The sequence below is a fragment of the Mirounga leonina genome, unplaced genomic scaffold (assembly GCF_011800145.1).
Source record: "Mirounga leonina isolate KUSES-001 unplaced genomic scaffold, KU_Mleo_1.0 Mir_101595, whole genome shotgun sequence".
NCBI classification, from domain to species: Eukaryota; Metazoa; Chordata; class Mammalia; order Carnivora; family Phocidae; genus Mirounga; species Mirounga leonina.
The window spans coordinates 2653421-2675639 of NW_023270158.1; the positions used below are offsets into that span (position 1 = coordinate 2653421).

Consider the following 22219-nt stretch of genomic DNA (forward strand, 5'->3'; position numbering starts at 1 on the left):
GAGAGACAGAAAAAGAAAGAATTTATTTCTTTAAGCCAGGAATAAATCATTTCAGGTTTATGTGGAGATGACCTGGACTTATTAACAAATAAAGCCTGTTAGCTCCACTAGTCTGAAAAGTAAGAGCCTCACAAAAAGGCTTTGGAGACATTTCAACCACTTCTACATGGTAAAACTGAAAAGTAGCTTGGTGGTCCTTCTTCAAAAGCTTAAATCATGCACGAACACATATGTTGAGCAGAACTTAAAACGAACCCAAAAGGATACCTGACTTAGTGTCCAATAAGCCAATATAAACATTAGGGTTATATGAAGGAGGAGTTATGCTGGGGACAACTTGTCAGTTTCTGTTTCCATGAAATTAAAAATGAAGACCATGAGTTCCCGAGAACAGGAGTCATATCACATTTGCCTTTATATACCTAGCAGCTATCAATGGGGCTGGTGCGTATTAAGTACTAAATTAATGTTTTTTAAGCCAAAAAAGTCAATTTAAGAGCAGGATGGAAAAATAATAATAAAGACCATAGACATGAAAGAATAATATGCAAGTACAGACCTAAAATGTTTGCCTGTTGTTTCCTGGGATGGAAATTTCAGTTTAATTTGAAATGTCCTTGGGGTGCCTGGGTGGCTCAGTTGGTTAAGCGTTTGCCTTCAGCTCAGGTCATGATCCCAGGGTCCTGGGATGGAGTCCCACATTGGGCTCCCTGCTCAGGAGGGAGCCTGCTTCTCCCTCTCCCTCTGCCTGCCACTCCCCCTGCTTGTGTGTGCTCTCTCTCTCAAATAAATAAATAAAATCTTTTAAAAATTTTTTGAGATGTCATTGAGAATTCTTGATTTTATTGTACAAGTGGAATCTTAGGTCTCAATCTATAGTATACATCTTTGTAAAATGATGACAAAGAGAATCAGATGCGCTGACCCCAGAAAGAAACATAAAAGCTTTCTTCAAGGATGATTCTCAAAAAATAATAGCTAAGGGGCACCTGGGTGGCTCAGTCGTTAAGCTTCTGCCTTCGGCTCAGGTCATGATCCCAGGGTCCTGGGATCGAGCCCCGCATCGGGCTCCCTGCTCCGCGGGAAGCCTGCTTCTCCCTCTCCCACTCCCCCTGTTTGTGTTCCCTCTCTTGCTGTCTCTCTCTGTCAAAATAAATAAATAAAATCTTAAAAAAAAAAATAATAGCTAAAAAACTGAGAACATGAAAACGAAGTGTTAAGAAGGCTCATCCTAAGGCCAAATTGGGCTTATATTTTAATGTCATCCAAAGGCAGCTCAATTACACTAAAAAAATAGATTTCCCTCAAGTGGGGGGACGGAGCCAAGGAGAAGCATTCTGGGGGCGGGGGGGTGCTGGCGAGGCTCATGCCGGAAGGCTTCGCATTTGGGGAAAACAGCTTGGAAACAGGGCAGTGAGGGTACTGGCTGCTCAGAACCCCCTTCCTGTGTGGCCTGCTCCAGGCCTTTTGCGCTCCAGGTGCCGGGGCTGAGGAACCTGGGGCCAGCTGCTCCCATCCTGGCGGCGTGGGCCTGGATAAGAATACAGTGCACAACCAAGAGCATATCATGGAGCATCTAGAAGGTGTCATCAACATACCAGAAGCAGAGATGTCCCCACAAGAACTGCAGCTCCATTATTTCAAAATGCATGATTATGACGGCAGTAATTTCTGTGATGGCCTAGAACTCTCCACGGCCATCACTCACATCCATAAGGAGGAAGGGAATGAACAGGCCCCACCAACGAGTGAAGCTGAACTGATCAACTTAATAGATGGTGTTCTGAGAGCCGATGACAAGAACAATGATGGATACATTGCCTGTGCTGAAATTTGCCAAATCACTGCAGTAGACATTGTTTGGCCATCTAGTTATATGTAAATGTGACCGTTATAATGGGATCGAACACTTTGGGTAATGCAGAATAACATTTCCAACTACTGGGATAGTATTTTTGGTAAAAACCTGCAGCAGTTTATTACGCTGGGGTGAGAAAGAGAAATCAAGAGAAATATAAGAGAAATGGGACATACTGTAGTCCCCAAGTACTGTTCAATCTCTTACTGGACAAGGGCTTGATTAAAGAATTCTTTTAAGAATATTGGATAATTAGAGGGCGCCTGGGTGGCTCAGATGGTTAAGCATCTGCCTTCGGCTCAGGTCATGATCCCAGAGTCCTGGGATCGAGTCCCGCATCGGGCTCCCTGCTCCTTGGGAGCCTGCTTCTCGCTCTGCCTCTCTCTCTCTCTCTCTCTCTCTCTCATGAATAAATAAATAAAATCTTAAAAAAAAAAAAAAGAATATTGGATAATTGGAGCATCAAGTACTCAGGAACTTGACTGTAGAACATTGCTAGTCTCTAGGTTTTCATTCATGCTACCTGAAAAGTAACACAAGCTTTGCCAAGTGGACACACTTTTCAGTAACAGGGAAGGAGTAGCATAAATGTCAAATGTTTCCCCTGGTAGATCCTGTCTCTTCAGGTAAACACGATCAGTATTCCGCAAAGTTCCCCCGGCCTGAATGATGACGTGCCCTTGGGCAGGGGAATATTAGGCTATTTCAAAGCCACTGCATAAGAAGGCTGCGAACTCTTGAGTTCAGCTAACCTTAGAGTCTAAGATTCTGTATCTTCTGGCACTTTGGAAACGATACACCATTGACCTAAGTGATTAACATTTTTTAGTGTTTCTTTTTTTTTTTAAAGATTTTATTTATTTATTTGACAGAGAAACATAGCAAGAGAGGGAAAACAAGCAGGGGGAGTGGGAGAGGGAGAAGCAGGCTTCCCACTGAGCAAGGAGCCCAATGCGGGGCTCGATCCCAGGACCCTGAGATCATGACTGGAGCCGAAGGCAGTCGCCTAACCAACTGAGCCACCCAGGCGCCCCCATTTTTTAGTGTTTCAATATTTTATAGAACTACTGCCTCATCCTTTCTTTTATGTCTTCTTCAATTTAGGAGAGACCTTGAATTTGAAAGCATTCTTTGTTCTTATCATTAGCAAATGTTTTAGCTTTCTTGATACTTGTAAATTTAACCCTTGTTTCTAGGGTTTGTTTTTGCGGTTGAGAAACCATTAGGAATGCAAGGACTGTATTCCTCCTGCTTGGTGCCATGGGGGGTAAAGCTACGAGCTGGTCTTGCCTAAGTGAGGAGTGAGATCACCAAGCACCAACTGCGGCAAGCTATATTCAGAAGGGATCGTGTTTAAATGGCTTCTTCTACCTTAAATACATGAATTCTTTCAGATCAGGAAAAATTAGAAAAAGAAGCCTAAAACGCTTAACAGTGCAAATCTCAATAATGGTTGAAAATGAGAAGCAGCTGCAAATTGTAATTTGGTTTATTGGATGTGATGAACGTGCTGGGATGGAAAACCCAAAATGATGGTTGAATGGGGAAAAAACTGCATAGGATTTGCTGTAAGATGTATAGAGACTTATTTTCTTTATTAAAGTATTCCTATAAGAAAACATGGTTTCGTGTGTCAAGTATTTGTGCAATCAGAGCTGAATTGTAAACTATTCTTGTAATATCCCGTTATTTCGAAAGATTTATATACTGAATCCTGGATATATGAAAAATAAAAATGATGAAACAAAAAAATAGATTTCCCCCTTCTCCTTTTTTGTAATTATTTTTTTAATGTTTTTTAAAAAGAAGAGCAGAGGCAAAAACATCCATACACATGAGCATTTGGAAATTTTCCTGTGATTAAGGTTAATAGTCTTAAAAAAAGGGGGGGTGGCTATTCTTTCACCTACAAAAACTAAAAGAAAGAAAATAAATTACTGGAAAAGTCATACAAATGTTCAGGTTTAGAAAATTGGTCATTACTTTTGGGCCAGAGACTGGTTCTTCTTCAGGGAAAATGGACACATTTTGGATCCCTTACCTTTTCTATTGCTAGAACAGCAAAAACCAGTGAAAGTGCTAGACCAGCACTGTCCAATAAAAATAAAAATATAATCTTAATGTTTTTTGTTGCCACATCTAAAAGAACAAAAGTAAACAGGAGAAATTAATTTTAACATTATATTTTATATATTTTATATAGCCCAATATATCACCAATTTTTTAAAAAGTATTAGGTATTTTACATTCTGGTTTTTTTTCATGCTATTTTTGAAGCTCAGTGTGTATTTAAATTTCACAGCAAATCTTGGGGCTCCTGGGTGGCTCAGTCGGTTAAGTGACTGCCTTTGGCTCAGGTCATGATGCTCAGCGGGAAGCCTGCTTCTCCCTCTCCCACTCCCCCTGCTTGTGTTCCCTCTCTCGCTCTCTCTCTCTCTGTCAATTAAATAAATAAATAAAATCTTTTAAAAAAAAATTCACAGCACATTTCAATTAATCCCTCTCCTGTCAGTTTGATTCTTAGTCTGGCTAGAAGGACCTTGAAAGGGACAGGAATTCTCGCTCCCCAACAAAAAAGTAAAAAGCAGGAGTCCTGTACCCCACCTCTTCGCTTCCAAATCCAGATTCCTCAAGGTAAGCGTTTTAACTCCTCTGTTCATGATTTCTTCTGCTGGTTTCTATCACATCTCTAAACACCATCTCTCTCAACTCTTTCTTGACTTGCCCATTTCAGACACCTTCTACAATAACACAAAAGTTGACTTCTACTGTAACAGATGAGGCTGGAGCTCTCTGCTGCCCCATCCCCAGATCCCAATCTCAGTTGTTAGTTGTACTGGTTACTTTACTAACCTGAGATATTTTTACCTCTTTTTCTGCCAACTACTACAGATATCTGTAGCTGCCTCACAGTGGAAAATAAAGTTCTTATCTCCCTCCCTCCCTCTCCAGCACCCCTCCACACCTCCACCTCAAAGCTGACATTTACAACCCTGCTTTGAAGCCTTCTCTGATGCATCTTGGGGATTGATTCTAAAACTCGAAAATCAATAAAGAGAGTGACCACGTACGTCTCCCTCACTGTAGAGGCAAGCTATGCCCCGGTTCTCATATCAGATGTTATTCTTCCTGGAGCTTTTACCTGCCTTTCTCTTTTCTTAAATTATTTGTCTTTATCCTTGCCTCAATCTGTTTGCAAACTATTCACTGTATTAGATATAGATATGTTTCAAAGGAAACCAGCTTAGTTATGCAGGTGTGTTCAGTTCATAAAACTTCATTAAGCTGTATACCTGTGATATGTACACTTTCCTGTGTTTATGTTATACTCCAATTTTTAAAAAATTCTAAAGGAAGCACCCTCTCTTTTCCTTGTAAATTGTGAAAGAAGAAATAGCAAGGGAGGGGCGCCTGGGTGGCTCAGTCGGTTAAGTGTCAGCCTTCGGCTCAGGTCATGATCTCAGGGTCCTGGGATCGAGCCCCGCATGGGGCTCCCTGCTCAGGAGGGAGCCTGCTTCTCCCTCTCCGTCTGCCTCTGCTTGTGCTCTCTCTCTCTCTGTCAAATAAATAAATAAAATCTTAAAAAAAAAAAAATAGCAAGGGAGAGAAAGTTTTGCATAGCACATTTACGCATTTATATTATCAACCATACTATTATAGTAGTATAATATATAGTTAATGTATGATAGCACAGCACATTTATGTTAAGTTTATCAGCTCTGTTAACAAAATGGATCTTGCAGATAGCCTAACATCTGTCTGCTGACCCTGACAATGATGACTATAAGAACAGCTCACATGTTTTTGAACACTTCCTGAATACCAGACATGCCAAGTGCTTTATACAATTGCACTTATTCCTCCCAGCAACCCTGTTAATATCATCTGGCTTTTATTACGATATTACATTGTTGTCATATTGTTATAGTTGAGTACATTGAAGCTTTGAGAAGTAATTTGCCAAAAGTCACACAGGCATCTTAATAATGGCTAATAAATTTTGAGTACTTACTATAGATCTGACACCATTCTAGGCACTAAGTGTACTGACTTATTTAATCCTCAAAATATTATCCCCATTTAGCAGATGAGTAAACTGAAGCACACTGGGCTAAGGTCACCCAGCTGGTAAGTAACACAGCTTGGCTAAGAACCCAAGCCGTCTGGCTCCAGATTCTTAACCACGGAGCTCTACACCACTCAGAGGTCACAGCGGAAACCTGAACTTGGGCAGGCAGTACGTAGGAACTAAATTGTTCATTATTCTGCTGTCCTGCCCAGCAATTAGGTCAACTGACATTTAGACAAGGAGTACATGCACGTTATTCTCATTCATTGAGAGGAAGGGAAACAGTAAATAAGTCACAAGTTCAAATACTATGTTCTTTCTTTAAGCAGCTAATACTCACTTCTCACCTCCAAATCGCCTCCACCATCAGATTTCCCTAACTCAGTCTCTCTCTACTTCCAAAGCACTTTGCAAATACAGTTGACCCTTGAACAACATGGGTTTGGACTGTGTGGGTCCACTTATATGTGGATTTTTTTTTTATAAACACAGTACAGTACCGTAAATGTATTTTCTCTTTCTTATGATTTTCTTAACAACATTTTCTTTTCTCTAGCTGGTTTTATTGTTAAGAATACAGTCTGTAACAGCCATAACATACAAAGTATGTATTAATTCACTCTCTATGTTATTGGTAAGGCTTCTGGTCAACAGCAGGCTGTTAGTAGTTACGTGGATTTTTGACTGGGGGGTGAGAGAGAAGTCAGCATCCTTAACCCTCGAACAGCACTCACTAGAAAGCATTCTGCAACTGATCTGTCAGTTGCTGCACACAGTCCCAGGAGTACTCGCCCTGTTTAATGTCAATCTGGCCCACTGACTTGTGACCCCCAAGGGCAGGGACCGTCTATGTCCTTCCCTGCTATAATCCCACCTCCTAGCCCAGTGTCTAGTACATAGGAGGCCATCTATACATATGCGTTGAATGAATGAAGAGTAGATGCTTAAAAACCCAGAAGGATATAAGTTTATACAGAAAAATTCCATGCTTGCCTCAATAACGCATATTTGGGGCTCTTCCTTATGACCATCCACGGGCACCATAGCTTGAGTCATAACCCATTCCTGGACAGCATCAGTAATGTGCGGCACAACTGTAGAAAGAAGTAATAATTAGCACAAAAGCTTATTTCACGGTCACAGTCATGAGAAAGGAATGTGTTCATGTCTTTAGACCTCTGAAATAACCTGAAAGCCACTTGGCAAATGAGACAAACTACAGTGCTCATGTTATTACCCATTTCACTGAAATTAATATAGGCACAATATAGGTTTAATCATTTAAATGGTATACCATTTCTTTTGTACCTGGCCGACCACAGAGAACAAGAAACAGAGCGCAGAAATGCCATCTTCGAGGCATCTAGAAACACCTATAATGCCAACTAAAAACCACAAGGAGGGCTGTCAGGCGTGCTGCGTGCTGGATTCCTTGGGGGAAGAAAGACGCAGAGTGGCCCAGTGCTGCAGACTCTGTGCAGCCCACCAGCCAGCAGAGAGGGGCCCCTCAGAGGGTGTAGCTGAGCCCTGCATGCTGACCAGGGGCCTGTGGCTGCTAATGTCAGCTGAAGAAGCCAAAAGGTGACAACCCTCCACGAGCATTTGAGGCCCGGAGGCCCCTTGGTGGTGAGCAGGCCTGCAGCTACAGATCTCTGCTGAAGGGACAGAAAGGTGACATCCTTGCGGGTGCACGGGGACATCCTCACGGTGCAGTCAACTAACCTAATGTGATACACGAAGCAGGAACGTGGCCCTCTGGGAAGCTGAGGCGAAGGAACATCAGCTATCTGCTCTACCTCGCACCTGCTGCTCCCTCAAAGTGGGAGGAAGTGGTCACCCACTGGTGCATTTAGAGCAACCCACACTACACGTGCTGTTTGGCCCCTTTGGCGGCAGGGGTGGGGTGGGGGTGGGGGGTGGTTGGCCGGGCTTTGCCTCCACGTGGGCAGCCCAGGGATCAGGAGTCAGAGCCCAGGCATGGGGCCCTGTCCTCTCTCCATCATAGGGACGTGGCAGGTGTGAGGCAGCAATTCTCCCTCCTGTGGGTCTTCCCAAGATCTACACTCAGGGGGAAACTATTAGAAAGCACAGCTGTAACTGAGATCTAAGCCACACATCCAGTTTCAGTAATTACACAGCTGATCTTTTGATCTCCATCTGTTCCACCCCCATGTCTACCTCTCAGCGGGATCCAACATGCAATTTAAAGGAGATGGGGAGGGGCACCTGGGTGGCTCAGTCGATAAGGGTCTGCCTTCGGCTCAGGTCATGATCCCAGGGTCCTGGGATCGAGCCCCGCATCGGGCTCCCTGCTCCGCGGGAAGCCTGCTTCTCCCTCTCCCACTCCCCCTGCTTGTGTTCCCTCTCTCGCTGTGTCTTTCTCTGTCAAATAAATAAATAAAATTTAAAAAATAAAAATAAAGGAGATGGGGATTATCACCTTTACCCTACCAGGCGGGAACACATGAATACAAGACTTGCTGGGGGGAGGGGAGAGACATGGGAGGGGAGGGGAGGGCAGGGGTCTCTCCCAAGACAAAAGAGAATCATACCACTCATGGGGCGCCTGGGTGGCTCAGTTGGTTAAGCGACTGCCTTCGGCTCAGGTCATGATCTTGGAGTCCCTGGATCGAGTCCCGCATCGGGCTCCCTGCTCAGCAGGGAGTCTGCTTCTCCCTCTGACCCTCCCCCCTCTCATGAGCTCTCTCTCTCTCTCATTCTGTCTCAAATAAATAAATAAAATCTTAAAAAAAAAAAAAAGAGAATCATACCACTCAGGAAAAGAGTTGATGAAAAAGGGTCTGACCGTACTACCAGCCACTGCAGTTCAATCCCCTAGTCCCTCCCGACACTGTCCTTCAAAGGGGAGTGATCCACATCCATGCAAAGATACAAGAAGAAAGGAGACAGACAAAATAAAAGACAGACAAAAAACAAACCAAAAAAGTCTGCACCTCAATCAGGTAAAAATGATGAATGAATGGTTCTGCATGGATTTTATAAATAAAAGCTAAAGACAAACAGATAATATGGACTAGAGAAAACAGTAACATTAGTAATAAAGAAAAAGACTGAAGAAAATACAATCAAGAACATGGAGGGTGAAGTGGACACCTCTGAAGAAAATGAAAAGGGAAAGAAAGCAAGGATTTGAAAAGGATTAGAACTTGTAGAGCTCAGGGAGCCCCTCACTTCACGTCTATTTTGAGCAGGGTGTGGGTGCTCAACACACAGGACTCGTTAACCTTTGTGGAATACATTACCTTGTACTGTTTTCCCCAGGTAATCGCCACGCCTCTCTTTATTGATCACATGCTGATATATCTTCCCAGTGGTGATGTTGTTGTCTTTATAAAGGTTAATATCCAAGAACCGTTCATAATTTCCAAGGTCTAAATCAACTTCTCCACCATCATTTAAGACAAACACTTCACCTGAGGTAAAAAGGCAATGTAAATATTAAAAATTTGCTTTCAGGGGCACCTGGCTGGCTCAGACGGTGGAGCGTCCAACTCTTAATTTCGGATCAGGCCATGATCTCAGGATCCTGAGATCGAGCACCGGAGACAGGCTCCCCGCACTCGGTGGGGAGTCTGCTTCTCTCCTACTTCCTCTCCCTCTGCCCCTCCCCGCTGCAAGCACGTTCACTCTCTCTAAAAATAAATAAATAAAATCTTTATTTTTTAAAATTTTTATTTATTTATTTATTTGAGAGAGAGAGAGAGCGGGAGCAGGGGGAGGGTAGTGGGAGAGGCAGCGGGAGAAGCAGACTCCCCGCTGAACAGGGAGCCGGACATGGGGCTCCATCCCATGACCTGAGCCAAAGGCAGATGCTTCCCTAACTGAGCCACCCAGGGGCCCCAATAAATAAAATCTTAAAAAAAAAAAAGTATGTATGCATTATATTCCTCGAAGAGAAAGAAAAACTGTAGATGATAAATCTTTAAACAGGTTCTTAGATTTAATGTAGTTTTAATAAAAATTCCAACAGATGTTTTTCAACTTGAGGATGACACTAAGGTTAATTTGTTAGAAAAACAGGTGTGATTACCAAAACAAACACACAAAAAATAAATTAAAAAGCCCTTATAACAAATAAGAGTGAGTAAAGGAAGCTTGAAATACATATGCATACATATATTTCCATATATATAAAGATGGAATAAGACAGTATCAACAAGGGGCGCCTGGGTGGCTCAACATCTGCCTTCGGCTCAGGTCATGATCTCAGGGTCCTGGGATCGAGTCCCGCATGGGGCTCCCTGCGCATCGGGGAGCCTGCTTCTCCCTCTGCCTCTGCTGCTCCTGCGTGTGCTCTCTCACTCTCTCAAATGAATAATCAATAAATAAAAATCTTAAAAAAAAATAGCATCAACGAATACACAAAACCAAAATATCCAAAAAGATCCCTATTGGGGCTCCTGGCTGGCTCAGTAGGTGAAGCATGTGACTCTTGATCTTGGGGTTGTGAGTTTGAGCCCCACACTGGGTGTAGAGATTACTTAAAAAAAATGTTGTTGCGCCTGGGTGGCTCAGTCATTAAGCGTCTGCCTTCGCTCAGGTCACGATCCCAGGGTCCTCGGATCGAGCCCCGCATCGGGCTCCCTGCTCTGCAGGAGGTCTGCCTCTCCCTCTCCCACGCCCCCAGCTTGTGTTCCATCTCTCGCTGTGTCTCTCTCTGTCAAATAAATAAATAAAATCTTAAAAAAAATAAAAAACAAGATCTTTAAAAAAACAAAAAATGAAAAAAACAAAAAGATCCCTATTACATAAAAGAATTTAATATATCACTTGAAAAAAAACAAAAACCCAAGGGTATCATCACAAATCAAAGTACATAAAACACTCAGAAATAAACTTCAAAGAAATGTAGGACCTATATTTACAAAACTTAAAAAGCTTACTTCAGAGACATAAAAGAAGGTATGAATAAAAGGAAAATCACTTCTAAAGTTCCTGAATGGGCCAGTCAATATTTTCCAGTGTTTAATTCTTCCCCAAATTAATTAATAAATTTAAAGACATTTTTGTCAAAAACTCCAATGCAATTTCTTGTAAAGTTGGACAAAATTATTTCTAATTCTGAAGACAACAAACACTTTGAGGTTAAGAAAAAACAAAGGAACAACAAAAAAAGGTTAATGCTTTGCTAGAGGGATAATAAAAACACCTTTCTGCACCAAAAAAAAAAAGAGAGAGAGAGAGAGAGAGAAAACAAAGGAAGAAGAAAAGGAATGTGGAAAGCTCTGACCTATTTAATAATAAAAAGCTGCAGCTTTTAAAATGATAGGCAGGAATAAACATAGAAATCCAGAAGAGAACAGAGTACAAAGACAGACGTGAGTATAGACAGAAATGTAGTATATAATGAAAGGTGGCATTTCAAATCAGGAGGTAAAGGATGAAATCTTTGGGAGGCCTTGGGCTCTGCACTCAGTGGGGAGTCTGGTGGAGATTCTCTCTCCTTCTGCCCTTCCCCCCGCTTGCACACTGGCTCTCTCTCTCTCTCTCTCAAATAAATAAATAAATCTTCAAAAAATGTTTAAAAAAATATCCAAAGGAAAACTGGCATAACACATGGGATTAGTCAACTTTACTGCATACCAAACCACCCTAAAATCTTAGCAATTTACAAAACGTTTATTGATTTCTCCCTCGGGTTACGTGTTATGTGGGGGCTGTGGGTCAATTGTGAGTCTACTTGGTCTCATTCCAGGACCCAGACTGAAGGAGAAATCCCTTTACAGGGCAGGCCGTTCTCATGGCAGAGAGCAGAAGCACCAAACAGACAGAGCCAAATCATGCCACTGCACTGAAAATTTCTGCTTCAACAAGACAGATGTCACATTCACTAATGTCTCCTAGGGAAAAACAAACCACATGACCAAATAAGGTCACCAACCTCTTGGGTTTGCCCAGGACTAATAGGATTCCCAGGATTTGGACTTTCAGTTTCAAAACCGGAAAATTCCAAACAAACCAGGACGCGTTAACCATCGTACATGACCAAAGTCCAAAGTCAATGGGACAAGGAAATTTACTCCACAGAAGGAAGTTGGGTAACAGTTTCAAACAAAAATACAATCTACCCATCGACTTGAATAAGTCATTCCACAGACAAAATGAAAACCAAAGAAATCTAAATTAGAACAATGAGATAACCTTTTTTGTTGTTTTTTGTTTTTCTCTCAGGTTAGTAAAGTTTAAAAAGAATAATATTCGGGGAGGGGGTGGGGGGATGGGTTAGCCTGGTGATGGGTATTAAAGAGGGCACGTACTGAATGGAGCACTGGGTGTTATACGCAAACAATGAATCATGGAACACTACATCAAAAACTAATGATGTAATGTATGGTGATTAACATAACATAATAAAATTTTTAAAAAAAGAATAATATTCAGCAGGGGTATAAAAAAAAACAGGCCTTCTTATACACTGTTGATTTGTATATAAATTGGTGCAAATTCACAGCCCTTATCAGAGAATTCTTGGGAAAAAAGATGGATGTTGAAATTTGAAGTTTTTCAGATTATGGAAAAGGTAATACAGAACACTTGCCATATATTAGAAAACACCCCAAATGCAAACACTTTCCAAATGGAATAAAGACTAGAAACAGTCACGGCTTTATGAAGATTTTTCAATTTTCAAAACTTTTGAAAAAAGACTATAAATAGCCACAAACTTATGAAGACTTTTAAATTTTCAGAACTTTCTGGATTTTACACTTAATAGGTAAGAGATCATGAATCTAAAAACCTTTGGTAATATGCATTATACATCAAAAGCCTGAAAAGCATACCTACCTGTGAAATCAGAAATTCTGCGTGTAGGCATTTATGTTTAAAAAAATAAATTTTAAAGATTTCCATCACAGTGTTGTTTATAATATCAATACATTGGAAATTATTTCCCATTATTGTATAGATTCTGTGCAGCCTTTAAGAGTATAAAATATAGGGGTGCCTGGGTGGCTCAGGCGGTTGGGCATCTACCTTCAGCTCAGGTCATGATCCCAGGGTCCTGGGATCGAGCCCTGCATCCGGCTCTTTGCTCAGCGGGGAGCCTGCTTCTCCCTCCCCCCTGCTCATGCTTTCGCTCTCTCAAATGAATGAATAAAATCTTTAAAAAAATTAAAACAAACAAAAAGAGTATAAAAATATATAAATGTTCACAGTACATTGTTTTAAAAATTAGATTAAAAATAAATAAAATCTTTAAAAAATTAGATTAGAAACTGACATGACTATAAGATTCAATTCATGGGGCGCCTGGGTGGCTCAGTTGGTTGGGCGTCTGCCTTTAGCTCAGGCCACGATCCCAGGTCCTGGGATCGACCCTCACATCAGGCTCCCTGCTCAGCAGGGAGCCTGCTTCTCCCTCTCCCTCTGCTGTTCCCCCTGCGTGGGCTCTCTCTCTCTCTGTCAAGTAAATAAATAAAATCTTTAAAAAAAAAAAAAAGATTCAATTCATTTAAAGTCCAAAATAAGCAAAAGTAATCTCTGGAGTTAATGGTTACTATATGTCCAAGAGTTTAGAAAACATTAATTAAGGAAGCATTTTCCTGATTGCTGAAAAACAACTCAGTTATGCTCATCTGTCCCTGCTAGTAGGTTATGCGGTATATTATGTCGTGCATAATAAAAACAAAACGAAAAAGTAAAAAAATAATAAGTAAAAAAATAAGCAAAAGTAATTTACAGTGTTAGGAGACAGGATAGCAGTTACCTTGGTGGTTTCAGTGGGGAAAAACTAGAAGGGGCATAAGGGGGGGGGTTCTGTTTCTTGATCTGGGGGCTGGTTACACAGTATGCTCACTTTATCAAGTGGTACACTTATGATCTGTGCACTTTCCTGCTTGTATGTAAAAAGTTTAAAAAGAAAGTATGTAAGTGCTAATGCCTTTTTAAAAATAATTAGCATGTACATTAAAATGTCAACATTAATAATAGTTACTACTCAAAGTGTTGGGAAATGGAGGACCTTTATTTTCTTCATGCCATTCTATATCGTCAGTATAACTGTCAATATATACCATATTGTCTGACTTTTTCTCTTAACAATGAAATGTTAAGAGAACTATATTACCTTTATGATAAAATAAAACAAAACATAATTTGTACTATACAAAGTACAATGAAAATGGTATCCTTATACACTGTTTTCCAAAAGGGTGGACTAATTTGGAATGCCATCAGCAATCTGAAAAATGTATCAACAACCACGAGAACATTCACATGGTCATAATGAATGATCCAGCGACTCTACTTCTGGAACTCTATCTTAAAGAAATTACCCCAAATACGAGAAAGAACTGCAATTTAACCTAGTGCCTTATAAGAGGGGGGAAGTTATTCTCTTTCATACCGTGCTCGTAAGGTGAAAAAGTGCCTGCATCGATGTTAATATAGGGGTCAATTTTGATGGCAGTAACTCGGAGTCCACATGATTTTAGAATCGTCCCAATGCTGCTTGCAATGATCCCTTTACCAATGCCTGAGATGACCCCTCCAGTGACCAGAATGTACTTCATTGGCGGAGGAGGTGGCTGGGTGCCAGCACCCAGAAATATTCTGAAAGGTAATAAAATTAAGAGTCAGGGAAGAGAATCATATTCTCAAAGCAGTAAAGCAAGAGTGAGTTAAACTAGAATTTCAAAAGCACACAGCATTTTTCCATATAAAGTAAATTTTTGAAACAAAGTCTTATTTTCTTTCTTTCTTTCTTTCTTTTTTAAAGATTTTATTTATTTATTTGACAGAGAGAGACACAGCGAGAGAGGGAACACAGGCAGGGAGAATGGGAGGGGGAGAAGCAGGCCTCCCGCTGAGCAGGGAGCCCGATGAGGCTCGATCCCAGGACCCTGGGATCATGACCTGAGCTGAAGGCAGACGCTTAAAAACTGAGCCACCCAGGCGCCCCAAGGTCTTATTTTCTAGGTTTTCCATTTTTGGCTCTATGCAGAAATCGGTGGACACTATCTGCAAGCAAAGTGGCGGGCTCCATTGCCCTGATTTTCCATTTACCCCAACTCTATCATGTGACAAACTTCATCATGAGAAACCAAATTTCCCTGGGATTCAGAAGCATGGTAAAATTAAGAGAAAATGATCTGGAATCAGACTGATCTATACAAGCCGTACCTGGGCAAGTTACTAATCCTTTCTGTGCCTGTTTCTTCATCTGTGAAATAGAATAAAAAATACCAGTCCCTTGGAATATTACTCAGCACTAAAAAGAAATGAGCTGGGGTGTCTGGGTGGCTCAGTCATTAAGCGTCTGCCTTCGGCTCAGGTCATGATCCCGGGGTCCTGGGATCGAGCTCCACATCGGGCTCCCGGCTCTGCAGGAGGTCTGCCTCTCCCTCTCCCGCTCCCCCTGCTTGTGTTCCCTCTCTCGCTGTGTCTCTCTCTGTCAAATAAATACATAAAATCTTTAAAAAAAAAATGCTTTTAAAAAGAAATGAGCTATCAAGCCATGAAAAGACATGCGGGAAACTGCAGTGCATATTACTAAGTGAAAGAAGTCAATCTGAAAAGGCTACATACATACTGTATGATTCCAACTATTTGACATTCTGGAAAAGGCAAAACTATGGAGACAATAAAAGATCAGTGAGGGCGCCTGGGTGGCTCAGTTGGTTAAGCGACTGCCTTCAGCTCAGGTCATGATCCTGGAGTCCCGGGATCGAGTCCCGCATCGGGCTCCCTGCTCGGTGGGGAGTCTGCTTCTCCCTCTGACCCTCCCCCCTCTCATGTGCTCTCTCTCATTCTCTCTCTCTCAAATAAATAAATAAAAAATCTTTAAAAAAAAAAAAAGGATCAGTGGGTGCCTGGGGTTGGGGGGAGGGAGGGATGAATATGCAGAGCACAGAGGATTTTTAGGGCAGTGAAACTATTCTGTAGGATACTATAATGGTGGATACATGTCATTATGCATTTGTCCAAAGCCAGAGAATGTACAAGACCAAGAGCAAACTCCAATGTAACCTATGGAGCTTGGATGATAATGATGTATCAGTGTAGGTTCATCATTTGTAACAAATGGTTCCAGATATTGATAGTGGGGAAGGCTGTGCATGTAGGGGCAGGGAGTGTATGAGAACTCGGTGCTTTCTGCTCATTTTTGCTGTGAACCTAAAATTCCTCCAAAAAATAAAATCTTTTCTTTTTAAATCAGTCTTCAAATATGCCAACATTTAAAAAATCTCATAGGTGGTTGTGAGGATTAAATGAACTAAGGAATAGAGGAGAGGTCAGCTGATGCCCATTCTGATTTTGCACTCTCCTCCACTTTCAAAACAAATGATCAGGACTTGAAGGTGTATAAGGTTATCTCACTGCAGAGCTCTGAGTTCAACTTAAACTAGTCGACCATGGTCACGGCGAATAAACTGTAGCCATCAAAACATACATGTCCCATCCCAAATGGCTTCCCTAAGTCCCTGGACCCACCTTTCTTTACACGCTCCAGTTGATCACATTCAGTGCCATTGTTCCTCTTCCCTAGCCACCTGCCATTCCATTCACTCCAGCTAGATTTAGCCCAAAAGATTAACCACCAATCCAAACCCAGAATGCTCCTCCTGTAGATCTAAAATGTATCTGAATATTCACCTCTTTCCGCTCCTACTGGCCCAGTTGGTCATTATAGGGGTAATCTCTTCACAGCTCTCCCTTACCCATCCCCCTGCTGATTTCTTCTATTTTAGTAAGTGCCCCTCCTCTAGAGTCAGACAGCCTGGGTGCAAATGCTGATTCTGTTATTTACAGCTATGACCCTGGGCAACTTCTTCAACTTTTCTAAACCTCAAATTTCTCTACCTGTGCAGTAAACAGAGATCATAGCAGTGCCTGCCTTATAGAGGCGTGTGGGCATTTACAAAGAGAGTGCCCAAGTGCTTAGTGAAAGCCGTTATCATTTTTCACAGCGATCTACTCATCATTCAGTCAGCTCACAAATGTTTATTATAGGTCTATTATGCTTAACATGTTCCCAGGTCCTGGGGACACAGGGGTAGACAAAAAGTCAAGGTCCCTCCCTCTTGGACTTCACCTTCCCTGTGGAATTAAGAGGCAATTTGAAGCCAGCATCCATTTTGTTAGCTGAGATGAAAGAATGAATTCTAGAGGTCATATCACCCCCAGGCACAGCTGGAATGGCCAAGGAACCTGCAGGAATGGAACTCCATTCACTTACAAGTAAAGATAAAATTACCAGGGTGCCTGGGTGGCTCAATCGGTTAGGTGTCCACCTTCAGCTCAGGTCATGATCCTGGAGTCCCAAGATCAAGTCCCGCATCAGGCTCTCTCAGCAGAGAGCCGGCTTCTCCCCTTGCCCCTCATCCCCCTCGTGTTCTCTCTTTCTCTCTCTCTCAAATAAATAAATAAAATCTTTTTAAAAAATTTTTAAAGATATAATTACCAGAGGTACCTAATGAAATCTCCAACATAAAGAACAAAGATATTTTTCAGATTCCAAGTCTCTTGAGATAGAAAAGACCTCCAGGGGACCAGACGAAGCTCCACCAGAGCACCTGCTAGCTAGCATGATCTCATGAGCCTCCAATTAATGGCGTCCACCTTCTCAGGAGACCCTGCCCCAAATCTTGCCCTTAAAAACTCCTACTTGCGAGCCATTGGGTAGTTTGGGACTTTAGAGCATTACCTCCCCATTCTCCTAGGTAGCACCACGCCAATAAATAGCCTATCTTCCTTCACTGCAAAAACTCAGTGTCAGTTTTTATTGGCTTGCTGAGCATCGGATGGACAAACTCTCGTTTGGTTTGGTTATAAAATGAGCACTACTGTCATTGTCACACTATTAAAATGACTTCTTATTTGTAAAAATTAGCAAAATTGAAAAACGTCATTGAAAACTGGAGTGCATTCATGTGAAGTCACAGTATGTGGTTGTCAAAAAGCCTAAGAATTTTTCAGAAAAAATTCCCCTATATAGAAGGATATAAAATTGAATATAATATTATCTCAACCATGTTTTTAAATTAAGACTAATTAAAAGTACATCAAAAAGCTAAATTTTAATACTTCGGTGGTTGGGCTGGAGGCAATTACTACTTTTCTATATTTTTAAAAAGCACAAGATGCCTTTTTAAAAGCACATCAGGTATTTTACAATGTCCTTCTTCAAAATGTAACTTAAGGGGCGCCTGGGTGGCTCTGTCGTTAAGCGTCTGCCTTCGGCTCAGGCCATGATCTCAGAGTCCTGGGATCGAGCCCCGCATGGGCTCCCTGCTCCGCGGGGAAGTCGGCTTCTCGAACTTCTGCCCCTCCCCTGCTCGTTCTCTCTCTCCCTCCAATTAAAAAAAAAAAAAAAAAAAAAGTAACTTAAGGGATGCCTGGGTGGCTCAGCCGGTTAGGTGTCTGCCTTCAGCTCAGGTCGTGATCCCAGGGTCCTCAAATCGAGTCCCACATCGGGCTCCTTGCTTGGCAGGGAGCCTGCTTCTCCCTCTGCCTGCAGCTCCCCCTGCTTGCGTGCTCTCTCTTTCTCTCTGACAAATAAAATCTTCAAAAAAAAAAAGTAACTTAATACCAAGGAGACACCTACTCCTTTCTACCTCTTGTAAGCAAACAAGTAAGTTTGAAGCAAGTTTTAAAACTGCAGGAAAAAGCTACTTCCTTGAATTGAGTTGTTTTTCCCCCCTGTGAAGACCGAAGTTTTTCATTTACTCCTATATGCAGTGAGCAGAACCGACTGTAAAACAGGAATGTGTAGAGGGGCTTCTGTCTGCTGTCCAATAAAAACATTACAGGAACTACCCGTGTAATTTTAAATTTTCTAGTAGCCATATTTAAAAAGTAAAGAGAAACAGGAAGTTAATTTTAATAATAGCTTATTCAACCCAATGTATCCAAAATACCATCATTTTAACAAACAATCAATATAAGAATTCATTAGTGAGGTATTTTACGTCTCCCCCCCCCCTTTTTTTTTGTACTAGGTCTTCAAAATTCGGTGTGTCTACTTCAGCACATCTCAATTCAGACTCACCACATTTCCAATGCGCAAGAGCCACATGTGGCCAGTGGCTACCACACTGGACAGCGCAGGCCCAAGAGCAACTGAAAACATCAGAAGCACCAAGAGACACCTTCTCAAATGACGGCCGTTTAAAAAATAATATTAGTCAAAAACAAGAGTACTTACTGAATGATCCCATTTTACTAAGTTCTAAAGCAGGCAAAACTAAGCTATGATAGAAAGCAGGCTGGGGGGGGGGGGGTTGTGGACTGACTGGAAAGGGGCACGAGGGAACTTCCCGAGGACGCTGGAAACCAGATGGTGTACGTCCACGTTGGGGTAGTGGTTACACGGGTGTATAATTTGTCAAATCTCTGATCTGCACCCTTAAAATGGGGGCATTTTGTTGTATGTAAATTATACATCGAATCTGTAAAAACTGTTGCCGAAAGAAAGCTTTACTTAGCCCCAGTGCGCCCTAAGCAGCTATTCTGGGGAAAATGCTAGGGTCGTTGTTCAACCAGTGCACTGGGCGGGGGAGGGGACAGAAAGGCCATTTCACTCCGCGCGGGGCTTCACTTCCGCCAACGCCATCTCGGGGCTCTCTGGGCTCCCGAGGCCAGGGAGAAATGGGAACCGGGGTGCAGCCGGCCCTTGCGCCCCCTTCCGAGGCCCGTGCGGGGAGAAGCGCACCCCGGGAACGCGACGCTCCGGAGCCCCGGTCGTGGGCCGCCGCAGGGCGGGCTCCGACGGCACTGGGCGCCGGCAGGGCAGCCCCGGCCCCCGCCCGTCTGCCGTCCGCCGGCGGTTTGCGTGCGCCGGGTGCGGGGACGCGCCCGTTGCCGGCCCCTCTCCGACCCGGCGCGGGCGCCATCGGCGAGGGGACAAAGGCGCCCGGCCCCACGTGCGCGCCTGGACTGGGGGCGCGGAGGCCCTGGGGACGCGGGGTGGCCACAGCGCGGAGGCCCTGGGGGTCCGGGGAGGGTCCGGGCGGGAGGTTACCTGCGCAGTGGTGGTGGCGCCGGGAGAGTGGCCGGTGGGGACAGCGCGCTCCGCCCCGCGGCGGGCCCGCGCTCACCTGTAGGGCTGGGGAAGGGGCCGCCGCTAGGGGTGTCCCTTGTCGCCACCGGGTCCTTCCCGCCGCCCGCGCGGGCCTCGGGGTGCGCGGCGCCCTCCTCGCCCACCTTTCCCTCTCCTGCTGCGGCGGGCCCCGCTGACTCACGCTGGTGAGCTTGGGGTTTGCACCCGCGTTTGTGCAGTGCTCCAAAACAAGCGTCTAAAAAGTCACTCCTCAGGCACAGACAGCTTCCCGCCACCCTCCGCCCTGGATGCACTTGGCCCCAGGCCTCGGTCAGCCCGGGGACTGCTCCTCCCCTCCGTGGCTCACTCAGCAGAGGCACTTCGGGGGCGCGGGTGAACGCCACGTTCCCTGCGAGCTCCCGCCTCTTGGCAAGGCGAGATCCTCACTCGGGTCCTCCCGTCCAGTTCTCACCACTGTAAAGAGCTTCATACTGTCCACAAACGTTTGTGGATCCCTTACTGCGCTCCAGGAACTGCAGAAACGCTAAGAGGACTCAAATAGAACTCGACTCCTGCCTCTGAGGGGCTCACAGTCCAGAGGCAGGTCTACACGTCTATTGAAATCAGTAAAGTTCCCTGAGGCGCCTGGCTGGCTCAGTTGGTGGAGTTCGATCTCCGGGATTGTAGGTTCAAGCCCTGTGTTGGGTGTAGAGATTACCTAAAATCTTAAAAGAAGGGGCGCCTGGGTGGCTCAGTCGGTTAAGCGACTGCCTTCGGCTCAGGTCATGATCCTGGAGTCCCTGGATCGAGTCCCGGGATCGAGTCCCGCATCGGGCTCCCTGCTCGGCAGGGAGTCTGCTTCTCCCTCTGACCCTCCCTCCTCTCATGAGCTCGCTCTCTCTCTCATTCTGTCTCAAATAAATAAATAAAATCTTAAAAAAAAAAATCTTAAAAGAAAAAATTAGTACAGTTCCTCAAACAGTACTAGTGTAACAAGAACAACAACAAAAAAGTGGGGTGGAGGGCAATCAAGGCTTCACCCACTGAATTTTTAAGAGTATTTGGAGGATGGCTGGTGCTGGGAGAGGACACAGGTTATTCAGGGGAAGGGAAGAACATCCACAAACCACTGAAGGAGAAAGGCTCTAACTGGACAATAGAAGGGTTTGAAGTTGAGATGGAAGAGTTAGGAAAGTGGTGAAAATTTTGAATAACCAGTGTAAGTCACTAGAGAACCAAGTTAGACAAGTGTCATTGAAGACCTAGGGGAGTTTAGAAACCATAGTGTGTAATGATGCCCAGCTATAATTTTGCCAGCTATCTCTATAGGTTGATATATAAATATGGATATTTATGATAAAAGCAGTTTGTGGGCTGAGTAGAGGGAGGTGAGTGAGGCAGTTGAGGATCTGGGAGAATGTGATTGTGGTATTGAACTGGGCATCTAGTCCATACAGGAAAGGACCGAGAGCAGTGTGGAGCTGATAGACTAGGAAGAAAAGAGACAGAACTAAAGACAAAGGCCTATGGGAATAAGGGAGCTGGCACACTGTTACCAGCTGTGGCGTTAGCATTGGAGACTTCAAAGGGGAAGTAATTCCAGGAGATGATTCAGTTCAGGGTCTGACATCTGAAACAGAGTCAAATGAGTGGGTCGAGCATCCACCAGGCCAGTGTGTGGGACACTGAGGTCCCTGGAATTTGGAGGAGTCCAAGGAACCAAATCTTGAGGCCAAGGAACCAAATCTTCAGGGAATGTGGAGGAGTGACCCTGAAGCTAATAGATGACAGCAACAAGGATGGGTGGAGGCTGTACGGCAAAAATTCAGTGAGTTTCAAAGCAAAGGGGAGTTTCTCCCCACCAAGAGTAATGTCATGGAAGAAGAAGGAAGGCACTAGGGTCAGTGATGTCAACTTCTGGAAAAATAAACAGAGGCTCCACTCAGCAGGAAGTGTATGGAAGCCCCAGGTCTTCATGGAGGCCAATAAATAAATTTTTTGAAAAGGAGGAAACAACTTTGGGGTGCCTGGATGGCTCAGTCGGTTTAAGCATGTGACTTCAGCTCAGGTCATGATCTCGGAGTCCTGGGATCAAGTCCCACATCGGATTCCCTGCTCAGCGGGGAGTCCGCTTCTCCCTCTCCCTCTGCCCCTCCCCCTGCTTGTGCTCTCTCTGTCTCTCTCAAATAAATAAATAAAATCTTTAAAAATTAAAAAAAAAGGAAACACCTTTGAAGCCTGGAGGCATGGAGAGGTTTGTTATGAAACAAGTCTTCCAGAGCATCCTATG

At 43.6% G+C, this 22219-nt stretch overlaps 1 protein-coding gene and 1 pseudogene across 2 annotated transcripts in view; one reads left to right on the forward strand and one right to left on the reverse strand.

The window, feature by feature from the left end:
* The window catches only part of CTPS2 (CTP synthase 2), a 98841-nt gene extending 78592 nt beyond the window's left edge, over window positions 1-20249 (reverse strand). Inside the window, exons 1-4 of one of the 2 annotated variants that reach the window (XM_035000158.1) lie at window positions 19988-20249; window positions 14296-14501; window positions 9191-9361; window positions 6921-7021 (exon numbers count right to left, since the gene is read on the reverse strand). In XM_035000158.1, coding sequence (XP_034856049.1) covers window positions 6921-7021; window positions 9191-9361; window positions 14296-14461 — 438 coding nt within the window. In that variant the 5' untranslated portion in view covers window positions 14462-14501; window positions 19988-20249. Of the gene's footprint in view, window positions 1-6920; window positions 7022-9190; window positions 9362-14295; window positions 14502-19911 lie in introns of both variants that reach the window. The other variant, XM_035000150.1, reaches the window with a different exon arrangement.
* On the forward strand, window positions 1351-1853 carry LOC118007103 (annotated as a pseudogene).
* Window positions 20250-22219: the final 1970 nt, after the last annotated feature.